The sequence below is a fragment of the Anser anser genome (genome assembly GCF_964211835.1).
Source record: "Anser anser genome assembly, chromosome: W".
Lineage (NCBI taxonomy): Eukaryota > Metazoa > Chordata > Aves > Anseriformes > Anatidae > Anser > Anser anser.
The window spans coordinates 8,847,859-8,857,880 of record NC_139731.1 but is presented as its reverse complement, the minus strand read 5'-3'; the positions used below and the strand labels follow the sequence as shown (position 1 = coordinate 8,857,880).

General features: G+C 34.5%; 1 protein-coding gene and 1 long non-coding RNA gene across 10 annotated transcripts in view; one reads left to right on the top strand and one right to left on the bottom strand.

Moving 5' to 3' along the window:
• The window catches only part of LOC310888740 (ubiquilin-1-like), a 34,671-nt gene that overhangs the window by 1,637 nt on the left and 23,012 nt on the right, over positions 1–10,022 (bottom strand). The window contains exons 7-12 of one of the 9 annotated variants that reach the window (XR_014576114.1): positions 9,553–9,695; positions 8,516–8,599; positions 5,886–6,001; positions 5,375–5,543; positions 4,789–4,884; positions 3,997–4,108 (exon numbers count right to left, since the gene is read on the bottom strand). Coding sequence is in view for 8 of the 9 variants with exons in the window: in XM_083815734.1 (XP_083671860.1) it covers positions 5,168–5,543; positions 5,886–6,001; positions 8,516–8,599; positions 9,553–9,695 (719 nt within the window). In the remaining variant the exon portion in view is untranslated. Of the gene's footprint in view, positions 1–3,129; positions 4,885–5,102; positions 5,544–5,885; positions 6,002–8,515; positions 8,600–9,552; positions 9,696–10,022 lie in introns of those variants that run through there. The other 8 variants (XM_083815736.1, XM_083815735.1, XM_083815740.1 and 5 more) reach the window with 8 other exon arrangements.
• Positions 3–3,905, top strand: LOC310888744. Its single transcript, XR_014576127.1, has 2 exons — positions 3–177; positions 1,079–3,905. It is a non-coding gene; the product is annotated as an uncharacterized lncRNA (long non-coding RNA).

The window sequence follows — 10,022 nt, the reverse complement described above, 5'->3', positions numbered from 1 at the left end:
AAGAAAGAGATACAAAACTGAACTTAGCATGCATTATAATATTTATTTTTATCATCAAATACTTTAAAAATTAGAAGTGACTGTTTCAAATAAACTTCATAAACAATTTTGAATTAACTTCTTTAGTTTCTAGGACAGGATTCCCTGGTTTTGTGCATTGCGTGATATATTAAGGAGGTAAGAGAACTGCTATCATTAATATGTTCTAGTTAAAGAGGAAAAAAATTTGCACCACTACCTTAAGCGTTTTCCCCATTGTATTCCAAAACAAAAACATATGCAGTAGTATAAAAATATTCTGCAACTAGTAAAAGCATTATGCATTCACTAATCTAAGGTATTATAATAATTGCTATGGGTAAACTAAGCCCCGCATAATAGCGTTGGGAAAATTGTTGCCAATGATGGTTGTTTTTCCTACTGTCTGTATAAAGATAATTTCAAGGATCCAGTTCAGTAATGAACCTGACATTAGCTTCTTCCAGACAGCATAACCACAGAACATACTGATAATGACTACAGTATAAAATTTTCTAGATTATTAGTTTCAATAATTACCAAATGCCTAATCATCTTGGACAGTATGATTGGATTCTTTTTAGGAATGTTTATTTTTAGAGATTTAAATCAGCTGACCAACACATCATTCATGCTTTAAAATGCAAGATCAAACTATTTTGAATACATATTTTGCTTTTTGTGATCAGAATCCTGAATATAGTCAGTTACACAACTCGCAGAATTTAAGGTTAATATCTTCTTTAAAAAGCTCTCTATTCCCTGATACACAATAGATGCCTCTTCAGCTAAACTTTATGAAAAAGCTGCAAATGATTTGTGTAAGAAAGATTCTACAAGACATGAATAGAATCATCCCCATGTACAGTTGCGTATAGATTTTTTTTTTTATTATTGTTGCCATGCTAGTTTAGTCACTATGAAAATTAAAGAAATGGCACCCTCTTGTGGTACCTTTGCTTTTAATGAAGTCTTCATAATTTTCCCAATACACAATTTTACAAAGAGCTTTTCTAAAATGCCCACTATTAAATGCAGATTTATGCTTGCTTTTTTTCAGACACAAGAAAACTAAATAATTCAGGAAACTACACAGTGATAGGAAAGCAGCTGCATGAGAGATTATCAAGCAGTAATATTAAATTTCAAGCCCTCATACCCCAAAAGAAATCAGACATTTTCAAAGGTGAGCACCTAAAAGCCTAGTGCGGCAGGAGCAGGAGATAGAATCTTCATGATTGCTTACTCTATTATGCCATTAAACCAACAAGTGTGATGTATCATTTATTATTAAAGACATAATAAATTTTTACTCCTACTACAAACCATATTCCACCTACTGCCACTTTTAACAGTGAAAGTCTTTTCCAACAAAACCAAAATTCCTCCCACACTAATGATGTTTCAGTGTTTTACCACTACTCAATTACTAATTGTCATTACTAGTTGACAATAGGTACATAGTTAAATTAGTGACACAGTTAAACACTGATTGTACAAGAAGTAAACTTAGCTCAAGGGTTCATCGTACAATTTAGGTTAAACCACTTTTTTCTTAAATTCTAACAATTTGACTTAAAATAGCATATCTCTGTTTTAATTGCAGAGGCGAACTAGATATTGTCTCAAAAGAATGTTCATGTAGATCAGATTAAGTGTTTTAGTATCATAGTAAAGCTTGGCAAAAATCACTCCCTTCCATATATTTCAGCCTTGCCCTTTCAGTTTGACAGCGGCCTTTTTGCAAGTTACAGATTACTTTTTTAGAAGGATATGCCTTCTGAATGACTGGAGATCTCACTGTTTTAAAGCAAGGTTCCTATAAGGCATACTATAAGGTCAAGTCAGATTAGTTACTTTGAAGATCTTAAGTGTAACTGTGAAAGTAACTGTGAAAAAATTGTGATTTATCTACAGAAACTACTTGCTATTACTTCTCTATCACAGCCTTGTACCCAGTACAATGAAAGCTACCTACCCAAAAAGAAGGCACTGTGAAGGTCTGGTCACTTGCAGATTTACTATCATTACTTTTGTTTCTTAGCCAATAATTTCCCACCCGAACTAAGTATTTTAAAAGGCTTTGACTATATAAAACTCAAATCACCAGAAGATTCTATTTTAATTCAGTTGTGCGTTTAATACTCTTTGTTGCTGTATGTATGAGACTTTGATCCAGAGGCCTGACAACTGAGTGTTTTTTTTGATTATTTTTTTTTAAACTTTACCCAAAAGAACATCAGCAGCATTTGATCAATTAATTTATTGCTGAAGAAACAAGGTTACTGGACAGAAAATCTTCTGAGAGAAGAATGCAACACGATTACTTCCTGAAAAATCTGCATGCTTGGCTTTGCCAAGAGTTTTAATAACTTAACTGTATGGAGAAGAAAGCGTGCTTAACACCCCCCTTTATATTCCATTAGAATATAAAGGAACAATAGTTTACTATTATAATACTTCAGTTTTAGTTAAAACTAATACTTCATTTCACTTATTAACAACTTTGAGCCAAAGACCAGTAAATTTAAACAATTTGCAGACAATGTTTTTTAGAGCAAATTGGATTTATATTTGTACCGAAAGAAAAGTTTGTTCAGATTGTTTAATGCAACAGAGGAATTAAATCAGAATGCTCACAATTACACTGACACCAAAGACCAATAAAAAGCAAATCCCATTCAGTAACACACAACAGAATGCTTTATTTCACTACCTCCACTTTATCTAAAAAGTCTTCAATATCATATTCTTCTCTGCCCTCCACTTTATACTCCAAGTATTGCTTGCTAATCTCAGCCCAAAGTCTGTAAATATTCCCAGAGCTAACACTCAAATGACAACTATATTAAGCTGATCAGTCACCTTGAATGCCAGAAAATCACCAATTGCACACATCAAAACAATATGCTTAAATACTTTTAAATTCATTTATTACCTGTGCGCAAGAGGTAACTACCAATAAAAATTAAGAAGATTTACAGTATTTTTCACATGGTGGTTAGAAGTAATTAGAATATCACATGACAGTGGCTCAAAGTAATGTTTCCAGTTACAAATCATAATACTTTAGAATCTCAGTGGAAAAAGTCAAAAAAACCTTAGAAGCAGTTTCAGATCAAAAGGCAGTTCTCCTTTAATTTGCAGAAAGGTAATTTAATCTGTAACAATTTTTCAATGAGACAATGTTACAATGCAAGTTTCTTTACAGTTAGATGTAAAGACATAACTAGAACATAAGTAAAGATATACTAGAACAGCAATTCTAGTATATTTTAAACAAACTTGCCCAAGCATTTTTTATGAGATGTTTACCAAGATGCTGGAAGATTCTACACTGAAAACCATGTCTTACAACTTTTTTTTTCCTGGCCTTTTTTTGTTATTTGTAATTCCATTCTATCGCAACGTGTAAATTTCTAGAAATGAGCTGTATCCATTGTATGTGTTATATTTATACTTTACACAAATAAAAGCAAAAATGGTACTCAAGTGGTATAAATCTTGCAGCATTTTGCTAGCAAAAAATACATGCTGAAATCATCATAAGCAGCATTGGTATCCACAAATTATAGCTTCAATTGTTTCCTTTTTAATTTGTATCCTGCATAAATTACTACTGAAGGCTAATGGTTTAGTACTAAAAAAAACTGGACAGATGCAAGTCAAACAAAACCTGCTCAACCAACCATGAAAGCTGATAGTTTGAAAAAATTAACAAATAATGCAGAACAAAAGTGATGCATGCAACAACCAAGTGAAAACACATCAATTCCCCATTTGAAAACTACTGCATTTTACCTTAAAAATACATAACTGATTTTAGTTATAACAAGAAAATCCCAAGAGTCAGAATGAAATAAAGCAACTATTTTAAAGATTTAAGAGCAGTTATCAAAAATAAATTAATTTTTTTCAAGTTAAAGAAATGCTGCTATGAAGGCTGAGAGCCAAGCAGCCTTTCAATAGCTGCACTGATATCTCCTCCTGTTGCTATTAGAGCTTGTAAGTTTGCTTCATGGTTCAAAAAGCCCATTGCATTCAGCTGCTCCAGTTGTTGCTGAAATCTAACTTCTGGATTTTGTAACTGCTAAGAAGAAAAATTTAAAGCTATAAAAGCATAATACACATTTGACAAAGTACATAGTTGGTTCTGAACCACTCCACATCTTTAATAACAATTTCTGAATGCATCTTTCTCAAGTTCCCCAAGCTAGACTATGACAAATTCAATTCACAATTATTGATTGAACAAATCAGACTAGCTTCAAATTTTAAGAGTATCTATATTTACATGACATTTTTGAACTATAAGGACATCTACTTGTTTGACAGAAGAGGAACAAAAACTAGGTCTGGCAAATTTATGTCCTGAGAACGGTTTCTTAAAGACGTGTGCAGGTTTTGTTTGTTTGTTTTAAAATTAAACCAGTCCAATCTAGTGACAGTAGGATTTTGGTGATTTCAGTGTTGGCAACAGTGAATGCTGTATGCTATTTTATTTTTCTTGACATAAAAATTACCTCTTTAGTGTTCCAATTATTTATTGACTAAATTTACCAAAATTCTAGTTAGAAAAACTTCAGCCTAAGGCAACAGAGGAGGCAAGAGCAGGAATGTTTCTTTCACCAGCAGTCTACCATTACACTGGATATGTACCACAGTGTAACTAACAGTGCTGTTTCACACAGACAGCACTCTTGAGATACTACTCCATTGTTATGGGAATGCCCTCTTTAAAACTAGTCTTACTCACCACCTTACAACTACCTGCAAAGCTGTCACCTTTGGTCAACTTCTGGAGTTCTCTGGAAAGCCTGAACTCCACTTGGTACATTAACACAATGTACACTGTGCAGTCTGGACCTGCAGGATGTCAGGGAAGCAAGCTATAAATTCAGACCCCAAATAACCTGAGTGTGGCTATTCTGAAGAGTGGGACAGAGTCTGTCACAGCTACAGAGTAACAACCAGAAACATAGATACAAAGCACAGAGATAATGGCGTTCGGTACACTTACATTATTTTCTTGTCTGAGCCCATGTTTCACTCACCAGTGAACCAGTCTTCCCTTAACACCTTAATCTGCTTCTTTCCAGGCATTTCAGAAACTCAAGGGTATGAAAATAGGTGTACAACAATCAACCGTTCAGAGGACATTTTTACTCAAATTTGATATTTTTCCAGCATTTATTTGCACAGCTACAACACCACTTTTAAACTTCCTCTGTTCTCCTTTGACCAGAAGTATTATGGTGGTGCACACAGGGGAGGGATTAAAACCAAAAACAAACAACAACAGAAAAACACCCCACACCCCAAAAACACACACACTAGAATATAGTAACCTACTTACCTGAACATTTACACCAGCAAGCGCCTGCAACATTTGCTGGACAAACTGCTGGTGACCAGGTTCAACGGCCCCTGATGCTAGACTAGTATTTTCACTGGGAACAGAACTAGGTACAGTGGAGCCTGTAGGAACTCCAGTGCTTCCAAATCCACCTAAACCAGGATTAAATCTGCACAAGTGACAGAGAAATACATCAAAAATATAGAAAATAGCTTACTTGTAATGTCTCTTCCCATCATATTCAATTACTGAGTAAAAATCTTGTCAAATAAAGAGTGGATGACAACTAAAGTAAAGCACCAAGACAAAGACCATAGCCATCATTGCTAGAAAGTGCATTGCAAACAGAAGTGTGACAGATTCTAAAACAAGTTTAGCGAACCTAAAAAATGCAAGAGGAACGGTCTCTAAAACTGGATAAACCTCTACACATTTTATAAAAAAGACAAAAAGATGAAAAAACAAACACAAGAAAAAAGTTCTTGTATAAATTTGTATGATCAATTCTTACCCTGGTATAAGTCCTGGTGCTTCTGTTGCTAGCGTCTGCAAGCCCTGCTGAATCTGTAGCAAAGCTTGCATCGCTCTAGAGTTTGACATAGCTGATAATGTGTCAGGACTCTGCATCTAAGAACAAGAGAGAAACTCACAAATTTAATAATACATAGACATTCAAAGTTAATCTTTATCACTAGATGTTATACAGAATTTGACATCCTTTCAGAACTTGCTGTTTCTCAACTTTAGTTACATGAAGTCCTTCAGATATTTTTCTTTTTTGAGAAAATTTTCACAGATGATCGATGAGCTCTCTAGACTCCTTTCAAATAAGGAGTACATAAACAAAAGTATTTCTCATTACCCCTTCTAGTAGACTTTATCATCTTCTAAAGCCATAGGAGTGTATTAGTCCAACATAATTTTAAAATTAGTTTCCCATATCACAATACTGATAAGCAATAAGGATGAATACAACAAAACTTGACCAGTAGGTATCTAATGCAAAGTTATAAAACATCTTTTTGTAGCTAAATTTAGACCACAACAGTTTGATCATGATAATTTGTGTACCTGTTCATATTTGTAGCAGCATTACTGCCTACAGACATGCGAACACTCTGCAAAACATACTAGCAAACATATAATGTTCAAGGACCTTCACTCTACTAAAAACTCAACTAAAAACCATCTTTCACATCCACAGATAATTTAAAAGACAAATCCTTTTGACATCTGAAATTAGATGTCCCAAAATTGGACTATTTTAGATACAAAACCAAAACTACTGGCTTACGCTCACCTCTGCTTAGAGATGCCACTTGTAGTGAAAAGGTATTTGTTTCAGTCATAAGTGAGGCAGTCTTAGTAGCCAGATCTGCTTCAAATACCAGACAGGCCGATTAATTTCAGCAGCCTTCACTTGGTAACTAAACCAAATTCCTTCTGCTGCAAAAACACTTTTTGATTCACAATGAACTGCACAGATTAATGTTAAATTTTCTCAAAACAGAATAGCAGAATAGGGTACAAAGATCAAACATTGATTCCGTCCTGAAATATGGGTATGTAATGAGACCAGGGCACAGTGAGTTTTTAAACAATTTGTCTCTCGGATTCTTCCTGTCTCTTCCTGATAGCTAAAAGTCAGAGGATAATAAATAAATGTATAGCTGGTAAAGTTAATCCAAACCTTTAAAGGAAGAATACATTTTAGGTTTGCTGAAGCAAGCTGCTGTAGTTACCTTATTTACAAAAATAACTTAAGCCATGACTTACTGTCTGATATGTGGAGTTGCTTTAAAGAAAATTGTGACCCAACGATTCTTTGAGCACTTAAGTGACTTGGATCTCTATTAATGTTATTAATCTATCTAAAAATTATGTAAAAGGAGTAGACTGAGTAGCTCACATGCATTTTCCTAGTTGTGCTGAGCAACCTTTATTGCAAGAAGTGCTTTCAATTATACAGAGGAACATTTCATGGCTTCCATCACCCAATCCCATAATATAATACAAACAGATGAGTGAGGGAAGTATGGGCTGCAATGCTGTCAACATTCTGAGAACACCCATGTATTTCTCTAGTTTACTTCCTCTATTAATGTTGTTGATCATCTGATTTAACGTGGAGAAGACACCAGCGAACTAGCTGTGCAGATAAATCCCAAGGCGATACTGATGTAAAGATTTACCCAAAGGAAACAAAGGATTCCCGCTGCCTCTTCATGATATATTAATCAGGATTTATTCACATATTTCAAAATATAAATGTGATATTAGCTCTTCAGGTACTACTGAGTCATCATGAAGCAGTGGCACTATGAAATGCTACAGCCATTCATGTCATTAAAGCAATGTAAACAGTTTCTTCTTAACACTGAACTTGCTACTGTAATTCATGTTATTATTATTTATTTTACTCATAACACTGCCTACCTGCAATAAGATCCTGTCAACACACATTTACTTTGATTTGCAAGGACTACCTAATGATGGAACTCATGCACTGAGTTACATTTTCAATTCCTAAAAATTTTGTTAACTCTTATTTAGAGGACACAGCCCTCATATACACTGTGACAACTAAAGTCAAGCAGATAATGGGGCTGCAACCACAATGGTTTAAGAGGGGAAGCTGGTGGTAGGACAATCTTTACAGGCAAATATCTTCAGAACCCACTCTGTTTCTTTTGAATTAACTCACAATTTGTCTCTTTCAAGGCATGCCATGAGGTCTTTTTTACCCCAAAATTTTTAGGTCAGGATGGAGAAAGGCATGAGAAAAGCACAGGTAAGACTTACCTTAGTAGCAAAACAAATTATGTAGCAAACAGAAGTGTTTTCTAGCTGGTGTGCAGTAAGAACAAGTCTTCTTTTTAAGCAAAGGCACAAGAGCAGATCAAAGTAGTTGTGCTAGTCACAGAAAATCATCCACTAAAAAATCAGGCTTAACTTAAAAGGGATGAAGAAATAAATCAAGCATTTAATTATCAGGGGACAATGCAACTTAGTGTCTAAAGCTAACGAGAACCATATGCAACAATCTAGCTTTGAGTGAGATCAAGGAAAGGCACCAGTTTACTGCAAAAATTGCTTGTGAATTGCAGACATTTATTAACAACAGGTAGTATTTCATCTTACTTGTTGAAGGTAAGTAGGAAGTTGTTGTCTCATTTGTTCCTGAAGTTGAGGATTTCCAGCAAATAAAGGATTATTCAACATCATCTACAGTACAAAAATATTTAACTTTTCAAACAATAGATCAAAGAGTAAGTACTAGAGTGGATTTTAAGACAAGTACTTACTACACATGAATCACAGAACAAGATAATAGTCTATGAAAATAATCTCATTATCTCCTACTAGTTCTTTGGCCAAAACTTGTTATGAAACAATGAACCACAAGCCTGAAGACTAACTGAAGTCACCGGATTTTGTTTGTTTTTTAAAATTTTTAAAGTGAATGCCAGATCCTTGCCAAAACAACCTCATTTATGCTATAAGGAAAGCCTTCTCTGGTCAGCCCCCAGTACAGACATGATGTTTTCCCTGTAAACATCATCTGCAAAAAGCAAGGGATTTTTCCTAGCGTGTAATATACAAAAGAGAATATTTTTATCTTAGTTCAAGATTTGACTTTTACTGCTCTAAGGAAAATTTGAAAGCACTTCTACAATACCATTCATAAAACAGCAGTAGTATCACCACTTTTATAGTGAGCAAGGGTCACAGATGAGAAACGAAAATCAGAATAACAGCTAGATATGGCAACAACTCCTTCCCCTCCATTTCTGTCCTCCCAAGCTAGGGTGGGTATTTATGTACTAGCAGATCTACCTTAATTTACGATCAAAGCATTTGTTTTGTCTAACTAGTTTTTATGCTAGGCCACAGAAGTTTAGGGCTGTATGAAACATACACAAATTTACAAGCTGTTTCAGAAGAATGCTTGGCATGATGTCCAACTACAAATTGAAGAAGCTTAGTACAATAGATTGTTAAAGGTAACCAGGTAATAATTTCAATTAGTCTGGCATTGACTGGGCCATTCACAACAGACAAGTAATCATTGGGAAGTTTGTACTATCACTCTTGTGAAAATAAAACTGTATCAAAGTCAACTACTTTTTTTTTTTGCTTCAATGCACACAACACACTGCTACACCAGAAGCATTTACCTGTACTGCAAAATCAGGATTCTGGCTTAATGACTGCATCATGCTTCTCATATAGGGTGCAGACAACATATTTTGCATAAGTTGGGGATTTTCTGTTATCTGCTGTAACAAACTCTGTATTCCTGGTGTGTTGAACATACCAACTTTAAAAAAAAGCAAAAGGTCAATTTAGTAAACATCCTGACTATAATCAAATGAATTAGACTGCCTAAAACCGGGATACAACTTTTTTTTTTTTAAATGAGCTTTAGCCCATTAAATACATCTCAATGTGGTGTTCCTTATGCAGATGCATTTGCCCTAGAAACAAATTGAAGCCAGAGGCTGTATCCAACAAGCAGTCCCACTAAGTATCTACATTATTAGTTGTTTTCCTGTTTGTCTCCATCCAGGAAAAATAATAGCATTCATCTACAGATTCCCTACTTAGAGTACACAAGTATTGTTAATACTCTTCATTTACTTCTCAT